Genomic DNA, 20,610 nt, shown 5'->3' on the forward strand with positions numbered 1-20,610 from the left:
CAACCAGCTCCCCAGTTCTGAAGTAACGCTCCCCCTACAGGGAGAGAGGGGGTAGTGCAGGTAACGCTCCCCCTACAGGGAGAGAGGGGGTAGTGCAGGTAACGCTCCCCCTACAGGGAGAGAGGGGGTAGTGCAGGTAACGCTCCCCCTACAGGGAGAGAGGGGGTAGTGCAGGTTAAGCTCCCCCTACAGGGAGAGAGGGGGTAGTGCAGGTAAAGCTCCCCCTACAGGGAGGGAGGGGGTAGTGCAGGTAAAGCTCCCCCTACGGGGAGAGAGGGGGTAGTGCAGGTAACGCTCCCCCTACAGGGAGAGAGGGGGTAGTGCAGGTAAAGCTCCCCCTACAGGGAGAGAGGGGGTAGTGCAGGTAAAGCTCCCCCTACGGGGAGAGAGGGGGTAGTGCAGGTAAAGCTCCCCCTACAGGGAGAGAGGGGGTAGTGCAGGTAAAGCTCCCCCTACAGGGAGAGAGGGGGCAGTGCAAGTAGAGCTCCCCCTAAAGGCAGAGAGGGAATAGTGCAGGTAAAGTCCCCCTACAGGCAGAGTGGGGGTGGTGCAGGGTAACGCTTCCTCTCCGGGCAGAATTACAGGGAATGCGGCTGAAAACCTGGCTTTCCAGAAGTTCACAAGATCTTTGCGCGTTAAATGACGGGGAGGAGGCAGCACCGACCGACCAGCTCTCAGCATTACCATTGCACACAGAGCAGTGGGGGACAGGCCGCCGGTCCGCCGGCTGAGCGCCGGGAGCGGTGCAGTGTGGGATAGGCCGCCGGTCCGCCGGCTGAGCGCCGGGAGCGGTGCAGTGTGGGATAGGCCGCCGGTCCGCCGGCTGAGCGCCGGGAGCGGTGCAGTGTGGGATAGGCCGCCGGTCCGCCGGCTGAGCACCGGCCCACGGATGAGCCCCGGCTGCCGGGTCGCGGTTGCGCCGGACATGGAGCGCACGGATGCCCCTGGCAACGGCCCCGGGTTGCTCCTGTGAACAGGCCGAAGGGGTCTGGCATTAGGGACCGTTGTCCGGGACCACAGTGACAGCCGGATCTGCAGCGGTGTTTGGGCATCATTGTGAACGCTGACATACAGGTACTGAGGAAGGCAGACGATAGAAAACAGACAACGCTGGAAACATTCAGCAGCAGCTGTGATTTTTCTGGTTAATGCTATTATGTTGCTTTTATTGCAAAGAAAGTGGTATTGGTTTATTATTGTCACTTGTACCAAGGTACAGTGAAAAACTTGTCTTCCAAACTGATCGCACAGGTCAATTCATAACACAGTGCAGTTACATTGGGTTAGTACAGAGTGCACTGAGGTAGTGCAGGTAAAAACAATAACAGTACAAAGTGTCACAGCTACAGAGAAAGTGAATTGTAATAAGGTGCAAGGAATTGGGAGTGCAATTTCGTGAGGCCTTGCTGAGACCACATCTGGACCATTAGGCATCACTTTGCACTCCTTTATCTAAAGTTACGGAGGGAGTGCAGTGAAGATTCATTAGACTGGTTTGTGAGATGGCGGGTCAGTCATATGAGGAGAGATTGAGTTGGTTCGGCCTCTGTTATCTGGACTGCGAAAGAATGAAAGGTGACTTCATAGAGTTATACGGCACGGAAAGAGTCCCTTTGGCCCAACTCGTCCATGCCAACCAAGCTAGTTCTATTTGCCTGCATTTGGCCCATATTCCTTTGAACCTTGCCTATCCATGAATCTGTTCAAATGTCTTTCAAATGTAATTGTACCTGCCTCGACCACTTCTTCTAGCAAGTCGTTCCATATACCCACCACCATCTGTGTGAAAAACTTGCCTTTCAGGTCACCTTTCAATCTTTCCCCTCTTGCCTTAAAAGCATACAAAATTCTTGGGAGGGCTTGACATGATAGATGACGGGAGGGTTGCCTGGCTGAGGAGTCTAGAAATAGGCATCACAATCTCAAAATAAAGGGTAGGTGATTTAAGACTGAAATGAGAAATTTGTTCACTGAGGGTCGTGGACCTTTGGAATTTTCCATCTCCTACGACTGTGGAGATTCAGTCATTGATTACACTCAAAGCAAAGATCAATAGATTTCTGGATATTAAAGGAATCAAGAAGTATGGGATATAGGGATAGGCCAGGAAAATATTGTGTGTGGTAAATAATCAGTCACGTTATTGATGCATGGCAGAACATTCTTCAGGGGCCAAATGCCTTACTGTAGCTTTTATCCCTTTCGTCCTGATTGATTTTTATGTTATCCATTAGGACAGAATTAAAGAATGTTTATATAGTATGCTACAGTTTGCCATTTCTCAATGATCATGTTTCCATAGTGCTACAGTAGACAGTATAAAGTAGCTGTCTCATTAATTCCCTTACAATGACATAATGAGCCATACGTTGTTCCTATAGCTCCATTCCGCAGCACAGAATAAAATGTACTTCAATAGTGAGATCCATATGTCACAAAATAATGTCATTATTTGGCGTCACCTGCTGTCTTTCATGAGTAGTCTCAGTGTTTGGGTGTCTGCCTGAATGTTCATTGCCATCTGATTCACATATTTCCTTCAGCTGATCTTAGCTTTAGTCTAATTTTTCAGCAAAACAGAAAATGCTGCAATGTATCCATCATGGAAATTCAATTGAATGTGTGGTTTGAAGGAGGTACTAAACAAAAATAAAATGTAATATCAGGTTGTAAGTCTTTGGTCAGGATGATAAGTTGTCAGGCCTACATGAACACAACCGAGGGCTATCATCAGAAACAAGAACAGCATTTATGGATGGGAAAGCACTTCATATGACACCAATTCCCTAGAAAGATATTGGCCTGAACACCCCTGATTTGTGCCTATGAGCTGACAATTGATGTGCTGAAAATGTGGATGATTTTACCAACCCATCTGTCATTAAACTGACAGGAATGGGAAATGCTGGCTTTATGCTTCATCTGCATTCTCCTACTGTTACAAGAAATGGAAAGTAATACTACACAGGGTATAAAACCAGAGATTCACCTGAACTTGTGGACTTCCTCTCTTATTCTGTCTACGGTTAATTTAAACACATGAGATAAAAATAAAACAAAAGGAGAAAATTCATTAGAGTCTCAAGTCTTTATTCATAACTATATAATTTCTTGTTTCTCAGATCATACTAATAATTTATGCTTTAAACTCTTATAGTTTGTTGTGCTTGTTATTAATGTGGGTCAGGGGAAACCTCTTACAAGTAGTGTAATATTGTGTGAGATGCTGCATATGCAATATTCTTAGCCAGTCCTCCAGTTGCATTTCTAGAGAATGCAACATGATGTGGTCATTTGGTGTGCCTGGTGAGGCTCCTGATAGGACAATTTAAGCTGGGTAGGTGCAAGAGTAGGAGCCAAACAGAAGACAATTCCCTTATTTGTCTTGGAGAGGTTTTTGAGTCAGGCAAATGTATTGTCAATGATGAATTGTTTTTCTTTTTGGAAACCAGTCCACTACACGTGTGGGAAGATATCACCTTTACCATTTGGGTTTACAACTTTTAACTCCATTTAAATCTTCTGTGCAAGTCTACAGTTTAGCTGGATGTGGAGCAAGAGGTTAAAATTATGTCAAATGTCCTTCTCTGGACAGGTGGCAGTGAATGGAAATGGTTTGCACCATGGGTCAGTCAGCACAGGATTGCTTCCATTACTGCTGCCTTAAGTGTTAGATCTTGTTTTACAATTCAGTGTGCAATGTTCAGAAATTTGCAATATCCATATATAACTTCATTCAATTCCAGCAATAACATTAAGCATGAAGTTTGTATGTTAGGCCATTGTAAGTCTGGCCATCATTCACGTAAGCATCTAGCTTATGATGTTGTAGTGTCCTCCTCCACTGCCAAATTGAGGCTAAATGCAAATTAGAAGAACAGCACCTCATATTCCACCTGGGCAGTCTCCTGCCCACTGGCATGAACATTGAAATTCTCAAACCTCCAGTAACTGCTCCCCCTCTGTCTTTTTTCTCTTTTCTCTCTCCTCCTGATGGACCTAGCCACCATCACCCTATCTCTTTCCCCTTCCCACCTTCTCCATCTCCATCTGCCCATCACTCCCCCATGGGTTCCCCTCTCCACCTCCCTCCCTTTATTCCATGCTACACCTTCCTCTCCTACCAGATTCCATCATCTTCAGCCCTTTGTCACTTCTACCTGTCACCTCCCAGCTTCTCACATCGTTCCCACTCTCTCCCCTCCCTCATCCGGATCCACCTATCACCTACCGGCCCTTGCTCCATCTGTCCCCTCTATCTTTTAATACCGGCTACCTCCCCTCTTTCAGTCCAGATGAAGGGTCTCAACCCGAACCATTGTCCATTTCCCTCCATAGATGCTGCCTGACCTGCTCAGTTCCTCCAGCTTTCTGTGTGTTGCTCCAGATTCCAGCAATCTGCAATCTCTTGTGTCTCTAGCTTGTAATGTTTTTGACATTTCTGTCAGGATTCTCGACCCAGTGAAGGACTGACCTTGACTGCTTTTCGATGTTCTATGTGCAGTTGCAGAGACAACACGTGATGGCTGAGAATGGATGATGACGACCCGACCATCAAACCTCGTCGAATTGAGAATCAGAATGTGGTTTACCGTCTGGAGCGGCGGAGAATCCATTCGGGCAGGCCAGGCGCTCACTGGTACATGGTGCGATGTCTGCACCAGAACGTATTTCCCAACTTCACTGTTGTCAATGTGGAAAAGCCACCATGTTTCCTGCGCAAGTTTTCTCCTGATGGACGCTACTTCATTGCATTTTCCCTGGACCAGACCTCGCTGGAGATCTACGAGTATCAGGGCTGCCAAGCAGCTGAGGATCTCCTCCAGGGGCACGATGGGGAGATCATGTTGAATGGCACCAGTGACCTGCAGTCCGTCAATATCCGCGGCAAGCTGTTTGAGCGCTTCTTCGTTCTGCTGCACGTGACAAGTGTGGCATCAAACGGAGAGCACCTGAACCGTGAGTGCAGTTTGTTCACTGATGACTGCCGATATGTCATCGTTGGGTCTGCTGCTTACCTTCCCGATGAACCTCATCCCCTCTTTTTCGAGGTTTATCGAAACAATGAGTCGGTTACGCCAAACCCTCGTTCTCCGTTAGAAGATTATTCTCTGCATATCATTGACTTGCACACAGGGAGTCTCTGTGATACGAGGTCCTTCAAGTGCGACAAGATCATTCTCTCACACAACCAAGGGCTCTACCTGTATAAAAACATCTTGGCTATTCTCTCTGTACAGCATCAGACTATCCACGTGTTTCAGGTTACGCCTGAAGGAACCTTCATTGATGTTCGAACCATTGGACGCTTCTGCTACGAAGATGACCTCCTGACCATCTCAGCTGTGTATCCTGAGGTGCAGGGTGACGTGCAGACCGCCACCTCGCGTCCCTTTAAGGAGAAGACCCTGAACTCGTTGAAGCACCGGTTGCTGGTGTACCTGTGGCAAAGGGCAGAGCATGACGGTAGTGCAGCAGCTAAGCGTCGTTTCTTTCAGTATTTTGACCAGTTGCAGCAGCTGCGTATGTGGAAGATGCAGCTTCTGGACGAAAACCATCTCCTGATAAAGTACACGAGTGAGGACGTGGTGACACTCCGGGTCACAGATCCTTCTCAGGTACGGAGCCAAATGTATTGATGAACAGGTTACAGCCCCCCACTTCAAAGCCTCTCCCCTTCCACCCAAACCAATAATGGGAATCGCAATGATCATTGGAAGGACTTGTTGAATTTTTTAATGCTGATCTCCTGAAGTACCACAATAAGATTAAGGTTTTGTGGTGAAATGTTTGCATTGTTGGACTAGAGAGCAGGGAATGGAGGCCAGTTCCTGCTTCAAAGACCATTTTGTCCTTTATAAGTAAATCCTCTCCAGATATATGTAGGTGCATTGTAAAACATACAGCTTTAGCAGCATTGGGCAATAGGGACATCTTGGACTCCAGCACTTAGTGTTGGGATTAAGGGTCTGATTTTTCAACAATGCCCCAATGGCTTCTGTTGGAGGTTATAAATTTAGAAGAATAAGATACTGCTCAAGAGTGAGGTAACTTAGAGTTGAACAGCTGGCCAACGCTTAACTGTTGTGGCTCACTTGAAGAACAGATGTACCAGTCACAGTAGGTTTTCTCTCTCCCAGACTTAATAACTGAGTAATAGAGGGATCTGCAAGATATGCTCAGAACTCAACAAGAGAGAATAAAGTTCCTCTGAAAATATTTTCCAGAGTTCATCTTTCACATGCTATGTGCTGGAAAATTAACATCTAATGATATCTCTTGGTACAATTGGCAGATTCAGAAGAGAATAGTTTTTAAACAAATGGAGATAGAAACATTTCCTAACCATAAAATAAAGCTTGCTTGCTGTAACAACATCTGTGATCATGAATTAAAATCTCTGCATTGAATTGCCTCTTCCTCCTCTTCCAGGCTTATATTCCTCTGAGATATCTGTGCTGCTTTAATTCTGGCATCAGATTTAATTATTCCAACATTCGGAATCATACCTGCAGCTGCCAAGTCCTAAACTCAGGAGTTTCACTCCTAAACCTCCCTCCCACCTTTTAACTTCTCTTTCTATTTAAAATGTATCTTAAAATTTAGCTTTTTAATCAAGCTACTTTTTTTTCCTTAACCTCTCCTTATGGGGCTTGGTTTGATAACACTTCCTTTGAGGTCCTTTGGGATGTTTTCCTATGGTAAATGGAAGTTGTTGTTGATTTGAATTATGAAAGATTGGGATCAATATTTTTCATTTAATGTTCACCAGTGTGTACCCTTGTAGTTAAATATTCAGAATAATTCAGCCAAATGCTCCTCCATTTGATAGAGAAAGCATTTTTTTATGTTGAATTCTAAAGGAAAGCATGGAATGCTGGAGGTGCAAAGTAGCTCAGTCAAAATCTTATGGGGGGGACGATTTAAGATTTGTTGCATTGGATGTTAGCTTTCCCCTGGATCTGCCTGGAAACACCCCAGATGGGCTGCACAGTGGCATAGCTCCAGAGACCCAGGTTCAGACACAGCTGTCTGTGTGGAGTTGGCACATTCTGCCTGTGACTGTGTGTTTCCTCCAAGTGCTCCTGTTTTCTTCTATGTCCCAATGACATGCAGGTTGGTAGGTTAATTGGCCACTGTAAATTGCTCCTAATGTGCAGGTGAGTGTAGAATTTGGGGGGAGTTGATGATAATGTGGGGAGAATAAAAAATGGGGTTGATGTAGGATTAATGCTAATGAGTGATTGATGGTTGGCATGGACTCGGTGGGCCAAAGGGCCTGTTTGCATGCTATATCTCTCTACGATTCTAACTGTGCTGAGTTAGTTAGTCCCAGTCAGGTTAGAACATAAACTACTTAAATCAAGATAAGATATCTTTATTAGTCACATGTACATCGAAACACACAGTGAAATGCATCTTTTGTGTAGAGTGTTCTGGGGGCAGCCCACAAGTGTCGCCACACTTCTGGTGCCAACATAGCATGCCCACAAATTCCTAACCCATATGTCTTTTGGAATGTGGGAGGAAACCGGAGCACCCGGAGGAAACCCACACAGACACGGGGAGAATGTACAAATTCCTTACAGTCAGCGGCTGGAATTGAACCTGGGTCCCCATGGCTCCCAGAGTTGAAAAGTTTGATTGATGTCAGATTAGTAACATCAATCAAAAGATGTAGATTTTCTTGAAACATTTCATGACTGGAGTCTTAACGTGATATTCAATTCTGACATTAACCTAGCAATTTAGACCTCACCAGAACTGTCATCACACACGGTTTCTTGAAGTGAATCCTTGCACTTCCAAGACTTGAGCATTGAAAACTAGCCTGACACTGCAGTGCAATACCAAGGTAGTGCTGAGTTCTTAGAGGTATTATCTTTAGGGCAAGATGTTAAATTGAGGCGGATTCTGCTCTTTTGTGCAGATGTAAAAATGCCATAGCTCTATTTTAAAGGACGGTGTAGTTATTCCTTTGCGCCTTACCAATATTTATCCCTTGGTCATCATCACTAAGTGAGATTGTCTTATTATTACCACATTGCCATTTGTGGGAACTTGCTGTGCACAAATTGACTGCTGTAAAGCCATTTGTGACATTCTGTGGTCATGAAAGGCTTCAGATGAATGGAAACATTTTTGCTACTTGTGGTTTACCATCTTCATGGCTGTTATCAGAAGCCCCAGAATTGTCCAAAACTCTTAACATTTATCTTGTGTCCCATGTTAATTTTCAGGTAACCATCACCTTGTTGCCTAATGCAGTAAGTTTAAAATTCATGGCTTTCTTTCAAATGCACCATCTTACTTGTGCAAATTACCTGTTCCGCTGACTCAAGCTTTTCTTTGAACACCTCTGGTCTTGGAGGCTTCAGTTATGTTCGTCCTAATTTCTGTTTTTATTTTGTGTATTTCCAGCATTCTTTCTGTCACTAAAAATCTTTTCCAAAGTTATCTCTGCACCTACACTTTCCACGCTCTTTCTGGGTCCTTCAAACATTCATCTGTTCTTTGCTCATTTTCTTTGTAGTTTGTACATTCTGTTGAGAGGTCATCAACCTGAAACAATAAGACTGTTTCCCTCTTCACAGATGTTACCTAAACTGCTGAGTATTTCCAGAATCTTGTGTTTTTCTTGTACAAATTGAGTTTATTATAGTTCTTTTGACATAAAAGGAGACCATTCACCAAATTGCATTCATGTCTGTTCTCAGAGGACTCCGATTAATCCCATTCCCCCAATTATTTTCCAGTAACCTATTCTCTCTCACAAGCCCAGCAACATGCCACCCCCCCCCACCCCAAATTCTCATCCCACTCACCATGTGAGGGGCAATTTACATTACGCACTGACTGGGCCAACTTTAGGATGTGGGAGGAAACTGGAGCACCCAGGGGAAGGCCACATGGTAATGGGGAGACACTAGAGACTGCAGATGCTGGAATCTGGAGCAGCAGGCAATCTGCTGGAGGAACTCAATGGGTCGGGCAGCATCTGTGGGAGGAAAGATACTGCTCGACCAGCTGGGTTGCCCCAGCAGATTGTTTGTTGCTGGTAATGGTGAGAATGTGCAAACTCCAAGAGATTGTACCCAAGGTCGAGATTGAACCCAGCTCCCTAGAGCTGCGAGGCAGCAGCATTAATGACTCTTCTACCACATCACCCTTGTTGGTATCCTATTGACAGTGATTTTCATATTTGTACCAGATGGGTTCCTAGGGGAGGAAAACAACTTAGGCCAGGGAAGGCGGAGAAACAGTTTTTAAAATAGCATTTGAAAATAGTTTCAAATGATTGAGACCCTTCCCCACCATCCTGCTTCCTCTCAGTCTATCATACACACAATTCATTAAGAGGCAAATGTTGTTGAGCTGTTTCCCTGCCCCCAGATGCTGAAGTTTCCTTCAGACAGTGACCTACATAAATCATTGATTGTGAATGCTCATGAATTAGTATCTCAAATTAATCTTTCCTTTTTGTGCATTGTTTCCTCTGCTGTCCGCAGCCGTCATTCTTTGTTGTTTACAACATGGTTACCACTCGGGTTCTGGCTGTGTTTGAGAACACTTGTGACGAACTTTTACAACTGTTTGAAAATTTCTGTGACCTCTATCGAAATGCCACACTGCACAGTGAGGCAGTCCAGTTTCCCTGCTCTGCATCTAGTAATAACTTTGCCAGACAAATCCAGCGAAGGTGAGTGTTCCTTCTGTTACCCAGAATATTTTATCTTCTATTTCACTTCCTGGCTGCATTTTTTGGCTAAAGAAAATCTAACAGAATGAATTGATGTGTTGAAGGCTTAGGGTTGAAAATGTTCCATGTCATTGCAGGGTGATTTGCCAGATGAGTCCAGGTAAGAAGTGAAAACTGAAAATGTAAGAAATCTGAAGCAGAGATAAAAAATGCTAGAACCTTTGATTGGTCAGCATGACTAAAGGGTTAACACAAAAACAGGTCATCTTTATGTGTTACCTATTCTTTAACTTTTTTTGAGGATGTTTGCAACAGGGTAGAAAAAAAGAGAGCCAGTAGATCTAGTATATTTGTATTGTCAAAAGGCCTTTGATAAGATGCCACATAAAAGCTTGTTACATAAAACAAGGGCCTGTAGAGCTGATGTAATGAATTGGCAAGGATTAGTTAAAGAACAGAAAATAAAGAGGAGGAATTAATAGGTCTTTTACAAGTTGGCAGACTTAATGGAATTGCCCAGGCAAGCAAGGAAAGACTCATAGTACAGTATAACCAGAACAGGCAACCATATAGTCCTTCAAACCTGCTGCAACATTCATTTGTCATTTTCCTATCTAGCTTTGTATCATTAGAAGACCTCGATATAGATTACATTTTGTTTTTTCCATTAACAAGACTTGTGAAAAGCTGAGGGATTAATACTGAACCCTGTGGCACCTCTCCAGTCACAGTTGTGAGGGGTTGGCCAGAGTCAAAGTGAGACATGAGGCCAACGGTAATTGAAATCTATGGTTCCAAATTGAAAGCTGTCAGAAAGCACCATGTTTGTGTGAGCAATTGTTATCAGTGCTGAGTACCACCTCATTGAAGAGCTGCACGCATCAATCTGGAGGTAGATGGGATTAGAGAGAGAGGGATAATATGTCCCATTGGTTGAGGAAGTCTTAGTCATCAGAGAACAGGAAATTCTTATGATGTCTTGGCCAACATGCAAAATAAATGGTTGGATAAAAGGGCTGGTCCTGTGATATTATTTTATTTAACTTTGCTTTTTTTTTAAATTTCCATTATATTTCTTGTCTTATTTATGGTCTGGTAATCAGAAATTGTCTCCTGTTCATTAGAAGCAATTACATATATCACTAATGTTTACCTTTAAGATGAATTATTCTTGATGCTTGCATATGACATATTTATGTGACAGTAAAGACTGATTCATAGTTTATGGTTGTGAACCTTTGTTACGTTAAATGGCTACCTGTCTTGGACATATATTGCTTTGGGTTATAACCCCTGAAGACCACATCCATGCTGAATCAGCTTGCTTTATGATCATGAGCATATATTACAGGACAGAATATTGAAGAATACTTTGTTTTTAAGTTGAGTTTGGCCACTAAAGCAGCAAACATAAATATGGGAATATTTTCTTACTGGTAGCATTCTTGAGGGCAATCATCTATTGTAGGAGGGTTGGCAGCCCTGTTAACTGATCATTAATCTCTTGTTTGTGCAGTCCTGCTGTCATAAAATGGCTGAAGCATTTGCTACCAAACAGTCATTTCTAAATGATTCACATTATGAGGGCATTTGAAATGTAACGAGGAGCTGTTTTTCTCATTCCCACCCTTCGTATTATTATTGTAAACTGCAGTCCTGCTTGTGACTTTAATTGGCCTTTCTGTGTCTAGTGGTAAACCTGAGGATGTGCCACTATCAGCTTCTCAGCAACAGAGAGTTCACATACACACTTTCAGAGTTTTGTGCTCAGTGCAGTTTAAAATCAGTTCGGAGAGGAACTGAGAAGTTCATCACCCAGTGCAGACTTTGTTCGAACTGTAGCCCCAATTCCAATCTGTGAAACCTTGTCCTTTATTTTCAGGTTTAAAGACACTATTGTGAACGCCAAATATGGGGGTCACACTGAAGCGGTGAGGCGACTTCTTGGGCAGCTACCCATCAGCGCACAGTCCTACAGCAGCAGCCCGTACCTTGATCTCTCACTCTTCAGCTATGATGACAAGTGGGTCTCAGTCATGGAGAGGCCTAAGACTTGTGGGGATCACCCTATCAGGTAATGTCATTGGTTACCTCAGGTTAAGGGGTAAACAGGCAGCTTAATTGATACTTACTGATTCAAATTTTTTTGTCAAGGGTACTAATTGAAGTCCATAAGCTGTGGGCGGTTGATAGGAGAAAAGCCTGTGCCTCCCTCTCTGAAGGAGCATTTGAGGCCTGGGGCAGATCAGCTATCATATTGGATAGTGGGACAGGCTTTAGGGACCAGGTGACCTCCTCCTGCTCGTACTTTTGTCCTATCTACATACCCATTCACATATTGTTTCCCAAAGCCATTTCATAGAGTCGTAAGTTGTACAGTGCAGAAATGGGCTTTTCAGCCCACCACATTTATGCTGCCTGTTTGCCTACCTACACTTATCCCATTTGCCTGCTTTAGGTCAGTCGCCTTCCATGCTTTACCTATTCAAGTGTCTGTCTAAATGCCTCTTAAACATAGTATCTTCCTCCACCATCTCCTCTGGCAGTGCTTTCCAGAAATCAAAAGAAAACTTTCCCTTCAGATCCCTTTTAAAACTTCTCCTTTTCACCTTAAACCTATGCCCCTCTTGTTTTTGACGCCCCTACCATGGGAAAAAGATCCTGACCATATCTACCCTATCTATGCCCTTCATAATTTTATTTATCTCCATTGTGTCATCCCCCAGCCTCTTTTGCTGCAGGAAAAAATACTTCAAAGTTTTCTTTTCAAATATTTCACGTCCCTATTAAAATATAGATTATGCTCCAATCACGTATCTGGATGTGTGATTTACTTTCAAACAAAGTAGTTCCCTTACTTGCTTGTTTTGTCCCTTTAGATTTCGACAGCTGCTTCTGATCTGATCTTAATTTACAGTTCCATAAAACAGATCTGCCCTTCCTTTAACTTTACATGTGATCATGCTTCACACGTGAGCTTAGCCAGTAAGATATATTTATCTTAGCTAAGCCCTATCCCATTCTCATCTGATGTGCAAACTTGTACACCTTTTTTTTGTGTGTGTTAACAATCAGGACAGGAAGCCTTGATGGATTGTCTGCTCTCTAACCCCAAGAAGCAGGTAGAAAAATTAATTCGGCATAGATGATAGAAAGAAACCGACACATCATTCTCCGCCATTTCAAATGGGAACCCACCACCAAGCATATCTTCCCCTCCCCACCCCTTTCTGCCTGTCGCAGGGACCGTTCTCTCCTCAACTCCCTAGTCCATTCCTTCCCCACCCCACCCCCCCCCCCACCCCTGGAAACTTTCCACTGCCCCTGCCATAGGTACAACACCTGCCCCTACATCACCTCCATCCAGGGACACAAACAGTCCTTTCAGGTGAGACAGAGATTCACCTGCACCTCCCTTAATATCGTCTACTGCATTCAGTGCTCCAAGTGTGGCCTCCTCTACATTGGCGAGACCAAACCCAGATGAAGTGACTGCTTTGCAGAACACCTGCGCTCTGTTCTTAACTGCGATCTGCATCTCCCCGTTGCCAGTCACTTCAACTCCCCCTCCCTCACTATTACAGATATGTCAGTCCTCAGCCTCCTCCTCTGGAGGCAGTAGATGTTGTGTATTTAGACTTCCAAAAGGTCTTCGACCAGGTGCCGCACAAGAGACTGATTAATAAGGTGAGAGGTCATGGAATTACAGGTAGGATAACAGAATGGGTGGAACATTGGCTGGTTGGCAGGAAGCAAAGGGTGGGAATAAAAGGATCTTGTTCTGGTTGGCTACCGGTTACTAGTGGTGTTCTGCAGGGGTCGGTGTTGGGGCTGCTTCTTTTTACCCTGTACATTAATGATTTGGATGATGGAGTAAATGGTTTTATGGCTAAGTTTGCGGATGATACCAAGATAGGTGGAGGAGTAGGGAGTATTGAGGAGACAGGTAGGTTGCAGAGAGACCTCGATAGTTTAGGAGAATGGGCAAGGAAATGGCAGACAAGATTCAATGTTGAGAAATGTGCAGTTGTACACTTTGGAAACAGAAATAAACGGGCAGATTATTATCTAGAAGGGGAGAAAATTCAAAGTACAGAAGTACAAAGGAACTTGGAGGTACTCGTGCAGGATACCCTAAAGGTTAACCACCAGGTCGGATCAATGGTAAAGAAAGTGAATGCTATGTTGGCATTCATTTTGAGAGGTATAGTGTATAAAAGTAAGGAAGTGTTGATGAGGCTCTACGGGGCACTAGTGAGGCCTCATTTGGAATACTGTGTACTGTTTTGGACCCCATATCTTAGGAAGGATGTGCTGATGTTGGAGAGGGTTCAGAGATTTACGAGGATGATTCCCGGAATGAAAGGGCTTACATATGATGAGCATTTGTCGGATCTTGGACTGTACTCACTGGAGTACAGGAGAATGAGAGGGGAGCTCATAGAAACATTTAAAATGTTGAAAGGACTGGATGTAGACAGAGTAGATGTGGCCAAGCTGTTTCCCTTGGTGGATGAGTCCAGGACCAGAGGGCACAATCTTAGAATTAGAGGGTACAGGTTTAAAACGGAGGTGAGGAGAAATTTCTTTAGACAGAGGGTAGTGAATTTATGGAATTCCTTGCCACATACAGCAGTGGAGGCCAGATCATTGGAGGCGTTTAAGGAGATAGATAGATATCTAATTAGTCAAGGTATCAATGGATATGGGGATAAGGCTGGAAATTGGGGTTAGAATAGTTTCTTTTTCATTGCCCCCCCATTTCTCATCCTTTTTCTTTTTTTTCCCTTTTCTTTGGAGCAGACTTGATGGGCCGAATGGCCTACTTCTGCTCCCTTGTCTTGTGATCTGCCAGGGGAATTCCAAGTGCAAATTGGAAGAACAGCACATCATTTTCCGTCTTGGAACCTTGCAGCCTAACAGCATGAACATTGAATTCTCCCACCCATGTCTCTTCTTCTCTTTCGTAGCCTATTTCTCTTTTTTATACCCCACTTTTCTCCTTACCTTTGACCCACCCCCCAGTGGATCTGCTCTCCCCTCCTCCCCCGCACCTATCACTATCTCTTACCTGCATCTACCTATCACGACCTTGTGCCCACCCCGCCTCCCCTCTTTTGTCCACCTATCACTGCTCTGCTTTTCCCTCCTATATATTGGGCTTCCCCTTTTCCTATCTTCAGTCCTGACCTAAAACGTTGACCTCCTGCTTTTCTCCACGGATGCTGCCTGACCTGCTGAGTTCCTCCAGCATCAGCATGTTTCTCATCTAGATTTCAGCATCTGCAGTCCTGTTTCTCTTTCTGGTTGGTGCTATTAATTACCTTGATGCCTCTGTACCTTTTTCCCCTTTTCCAACTCTCATGCCAAAGCTTCATTTGTTGGGGAACTCTTGAGTGTAACAGGTTTGTTTCTGTGCTCATAACTTGTTGGAGTTGAAGTTTACAAAATAATTTTTTTCTGTTTTTAGATTTTATGCTCGGGACTCGGGTCTACTTAAGTTTAAAATCCAAGCAGGGCTGCTGGGACGGCCAATTAATCACACGGTGCGCCGCCTGGTCGCTTTCACTTTTCATCCTTTTGAACCGTTTGCCATATCGGTGCAAAGGACCAATGCAGAGTATGTGGTTAGTTTCCACATGCGTCACACGTGTGTGTGAAGACCATGTAATACAAGAACCATTGTACCTCTTAGTTTTACTTTGTACTTATTGTGGGGCCTCATGAAGAGATCCAAATAAAACCCTGGAACAACCAAAGGCAGAGCAATCAAAGGCAACTACCCCTATATTCAGTATTGTAATTCATCTTTGACCCCTAATCCGCTGAATGACCAGGAACTTTAAATGGATGGCCAACTCAGCTAAACAGGTAAACCTTATGAGAGTGGTATGTCTAGAGTGTTGTCCCTATTTTGTTTTTCAACTGTCATTCATTTTCAGTTCATTGCAGATGATGGCAGACTCGATCATTGAATAGTTAGTTGCTTGGTTAGAAAATGGAGTCTGTGCTATAAACTCAAGTTCATTGTTTTGCCATTTGGGGAAATTTAAGTCCCATTTTAAATTGGGAAGTATGGATAGATGAACCTCATGATGATCCACAGATCATGTGGGAGAGGATGGTGGTGAGGACCTGGAATTGCTAATATTATTAATAAAAAGAAAAATTGCTGGAAGTATGAAGCAGCTTTAATGCTTACAGAATACAGAAAATCCATATTAAAAATCTTTCATTGGAATCTTGGAGTCATTTGGTGGATTCTCTCCAAAATATTAACCTGCTTATTTTCAGTAGTTTTAGTTTTATTTTTATTCCTCTGAATTGATTTGTTTTGATCAAAATTGGATATTAAGTACTAGCTCTGTCCACTTTAAGGTACTGTTGCCTAGAAATGTATCCCTGGTTGGGATTACTAAATTAGCTATATAGCTATATCTGAGTGTTGTACTCTGCTTCCAAATTTATTCCATTAATGTTGATATTGTGACTGGGTATGAATTTCTGGGAGTATGTTCCCTTTTTATTTCACCAGTGATGTGAATTTATTGTACCAAATTTTATATGGAGGTTTGCTTGGTACAATGCAACTTCATTTGCATTTTGCTCTTATATGGAAGAATTACTGTATGATGAATTTCTAATTTTACAAGTGGAATATTACACGGGCTTTAAACTTTTTTTCATCTGAACGGTACATTTTATAAACACCTTTTTACTTATGAACATTACATCTACTTGGTCAATAAAATTTTTACAGAATAGTGTTTGGTTATGCAGTAATTTATTTACCTCCACTCATAGTTGTTTACATTATAGATGCATTATTGCTGGATGCATTATTGGAATAGAACAGGAAACACAGGAACAAGTGCCTTTCGGCCCACAATGTCTGTGCCAACCATGATGCAAAATTAAACTAGTCCCATCTGCTTGCACATGAGTTGTATCCCTCCATTCCCTGCATATTTATGTGCCTGTCTAAAAAATGTCTCTTAAATTCCACTATCATGTTTGCTTCCACCATTGTCCTGGCAGGGTGTTCCAGACACCTACCAATCTCTGTGTAAAAGAAAAATACTGCACCTTTCCTTAAAACTTCCCCCTCTCAAAAGTATGCCCTTTAGTATTTCACATTTCCACCTTAGGGAAAAAAACTCTTATCTACCCTATATATGTCTCTCATAACTTTATAAATTTCTATCAGGTCTCCCCTTAGCCTCCAACGCTCCAGAGAAAACAATCCAAGTTTGTCCAACCTCTCCTTCCAGCTACAACTCTCTAATCCAGACAGCATCTTGGTGAATCTCTTCACTGTGTCTAAAGCCTCAGCATCCTTCCTGTAATGGGGCAACCAGAACTGCACACAATACTCTAAATGCGGCCTAACCAAAGTTTTATACAACTGCAACGTGACTTCCTGACTCCTGTACCCAATGTCCTGACTGATGAAGGCAAGCATGTCATATTCCTTCTTTACAGTCCAAGAAAATCTCACGTTCCAATTCTATACAGTAATTTTGTCATCCTCAAAATATGTATGGACTTGTGTTTTTGTAATCACAGGAATGCCTGGCACCAGGCAACTATTGCGATTAGCCCCAAAGTACACTAATTTCATACCTTTGACTTGCTTTACCAATAATTTATTGAATTACAGAAATTTATAGCACGAGGAGGTCATTTGGCCCATTGTGTCCATGCCAGTATTCCTTTATAAAAATTGCCGATTACCTCACTGCTGTCTTGGGCAGTCTTGTGTGTGAGGTATTAAACGTGTTTAATACAGTCTGTATTTTCCTGTGATTTTATAGCTCCTGAAATTATTTTGTATCTTTGAGAAAGACTCAAAGTCCTCATGTCTTTGAGTCTTTCTCTACAAAATATGGTTTGTGTGCATCATGGCAAAGGCATTAAAAAAATACTTGTGCAACAGCAGTTTTTTTGTGCTGTGTGGAGTTAAGAATGACAAAAAGCTGTGTTCTGCTGACAGGCATAATAGAATCTAATGACCCGAGTGACTAGCTGGACTCATCTTCTCTTTTCAGAATTGAGTATCCTACTAATTGCTGCTGTCTTGGCAACCCAGAGTAGTCTAATGGAGATTGTTGAAATAATTTGTATGCTTCAGATTCGTCCTCCTGTATTATTGTAATAAAACAGGAAATTGACAGAAATAACCAGCACCTGAAATAAGAAAAGACAGGCCAATATTTTCGATAGAGATTTGTTTCCTGAAACTGATGTTCACTTAATTTTTCTAGATGGAAACAAAGCTATGTTTTTCTGGGATTCTCGATGTTAAAATATACACTTACTTTAAACCAAATCTTTTCACCTTCTCAATTTGAAATAAACATACCACAAAATCTGGGTCCCAGTGTTCCTTAGAAATAATAGTATCCAATGAATCAAAGTTTGCTGCACAGTGGGAGGCCATTCATGTCATCATGCAACTATTGATGCAAACGCTTCACTGCAAGCAATATACTCCCAATCTCCCAACATACTGTGACTGGGAAGAGATCATACTTGAACATACTGAGTCATACAGAACAAACAGGCCCTTCAGCCCAACTGGCCTATGCCCAACCAGGATGCCCATCTAAGCTAGCCCCATTAGCTCACATTTGGTCCATATCCCTCTAAACCTTTCCTCTCCATGTACCAGTCCCAAGCGCCTTTTAAATGTTGTCAATGTACCTGCCTCAACCACTTCCTCTGGCAACTCATTCCGTGGTGTAGGGGTAGACATGGTAGTGTAGCCGTTAACATAACACTTTATAGAGCCAGTCACCCGGGTTCAATTCTGGTCACAGTCTGTAAGGAGTTTGTACGTTCTCCGTATCTGCATGGGTTTCCTCCGGGTGCTCCGGTTTCCTCCCACGTTCCAAAGATGTACGAGTTAGGCGTGCTATGTTGGCACTGGAAGCATGGCACTTGCGGGCTGCCCCCAGAACATTCTACGCAAAAGATGCATTTCACTGTGTGTTTCAATGTACATGTGACTAATAAAGATATCTTATTTAATGACCCTCAGGTTCCTATCAAATCTCTACCCTCCTACCTTAAGCCTATACCCTCTAGATTTTGGTTCCCTCACCTTGGGAAAAAGGGTACATTCATCCTATCCATGCCCCTCATGTCTTTATACACCTCTATAAGATCACCCCTCATTCTCTTACATTCCAATGAATAAAGTCCTATTTTGCATTCAAAAAAAATTCGAATACAATAGAAATAGAGATGGAGATAAAAAGGAATGCTGTTGATACTGGAAATCTTACATTAAGTACATGTGCATGAAATAGCTACAAGTACATGAAAAGCTTTTCTATATCAACCACATTCTTTAGTGGATAGCTAAAACTAAAACCTACTCTGCAATTTCATGCACCAGCTACTAAAGTGCCCAACAAAAGCTGAATAAGTATCCTAATTAAAAAGAAAAATGCAGACCATGAAAAGTCCTTAGTGATTGTAGGAAGTATGAATGGTAAGTTTGCATTTGACATGAAAGTTGGTGCTGTGGATAGCAAGGAAGGTTTTTTATGGTAACAGCAGGATATAGATGGAAAGTTGGATAGAGTGTTGGCAGATGGAATTTAATCCCAATAATGGCAAGGTTAGGCATTTTGGGAAGTAAAATAGGGATGGGACAGAGACAGTTAATGGTAAGGCACTAAGGAATGTTGATAAACAGAGAGACCTCGAGGTTCAAGTCCATAGTTCTCTGAAAGTGGCAACACAGGTAAATAAGGTGTTTGTTTTCCCCGAAGTGAAGGAGGCTGAGGGGTGGCCTGATGGAGGTATATAAAATTATAAGTCATAGATGGGGTAGATAGTCAAAATCTTTTTTTTTACAAAGGTAGGGGTATCAAAAACAAGAGGGCATAGGTTTAATATGAGAGGGAGAGATGTAAAGGTTTTTTAATGTACAGAAAGTGGTTGATACCTGGAACACACTGCCAGCAGAGGTGGTGGAGTCAGATGCAATCACCAGTTTAACAGTTGTTCAGACAGGCACTTAAAAAAGCAAGGCGTAGAAGGAAATTAATGTGGGCAAATAGGATTAGTGTAGGTGGGCAAAAAAGGCCTGTATCTGTACTGTGTAATTATGCGACTGATTTTATGGTCCATGTAGATTATTCTTTACCATATTATTTTATTTACTTATAGAAATATATATTCTGAGGGACTCTGGAATATCAAATATAAAGAGCATGATTAAGCTGCTGTTCCATTATGCCACTGGTTGTTCATCAATCCTTTCTAAAGTGAGCACCAAGTATGCAAACATAATGTTAAGTGAACAGAGCTTAATGTAAACATCAGAAGGAATGATTGCAATGAAACTCCTCCAGAACACCTAAATAATTTCAGAATGCTCTCTCTGAAGAGGTGTAATCATAAAACATGTCATGGAAAAGTTTCAAGATGTAATAGGGGAGGGAAGGGTGTGTTTGCTTTGTCCTGTGACGGCTGTGCATTCTGTGCAGATAACCCTGTATACATTGCATTAGTTTCAGGAGACTGTTCAAGTGTACTCGACTGCCGATTTTCCTGTCTTCCACTATCGGACTACTGCCAAATTGGGAGGACTTGCAATTACCCAAATTATTCCTTGAAGGAACATTACAGCCAATAAAATAATTCTCAGGAGAGCCTACTAAAAGGATAGTTATGATTAAACTACTATTCCAGTGAAGCACACAGCATATATACCAAGTAGATATTTCTGGAAAATTATTACAGTAGTAATAGTTTTCCTTTGTTTTAGATCCCCACTTATATAATCCCAATAGGGGGCTGTCCATGGACCCTTCTACAGCTCAATTAGTGTGTGGCAGCTGTGTCACCTCACAATCAATAGTCTTATAAGGTTAGAAGTTTGGTACCAACCCTGCTGT

General features: G+C 42.7%; 1 protein-coding gene across 2 annotated transcripts; it reads left to right on the forward strand.

Annotated features, from left to right (window-relative positions):
- Nucleotides 1–670: 670 nt before the first annotated feature.
- det1 (DET1 partner of COP1 E3 ubiquitin ligase) lies at nucleotides 671–20,557 on the forward strand. 2 transcript variants are annotated; one of them, XM_052040369.1, is made up of 6 exons: nucleotides 703–1,074; nucleotides 4,505–5,618; nucleotides 8,241–8,267; nucleotides 9,510–9,700; nucleotides 11,583–11,774; nucleotides 15,171–20,557. In XM_052040369.1, exons 2-6 carry the CDS (start codon nucleotides 4,533–4,535, stop codon nucleotides 15,358–15,360), a joined length of 1,686 nt encoding a protein of 561 aa, XP_051896329.1. In that variant the 5' UTR covers nucleotides 703–1,074; nucleotides 4,505–4,532; the 3' UTR covers nucleotides 15,361–20,557. The 2 variants fall into 2 exon arrangements, with proteins under 2 accessions (XP_051896330.1, XP_051896329.1); XM_052040370.1 differs by lacking the exon at nucleotides 8,241–8,267 and having other exon boundaries at nucleotides 671–1,074.
- Nucleotides 20,558–20,610: the final 53 nt, after the last annotated feature.

This window comes from Pristis pectinata, chromosome 28 (genome assembly GCF_009764475.1).
Source record: "Pristis pectinata isolate sPriPec2 chromosome 28, sPriPec2.1.pri, whole genome shotgun sequence".
Lineage (NCBI taxonomy): Eukaryota > Metazoa > Chordata > Chondrichthyes > Rhinopristiformes > Pristidae > Pristis > Pristis pectinata.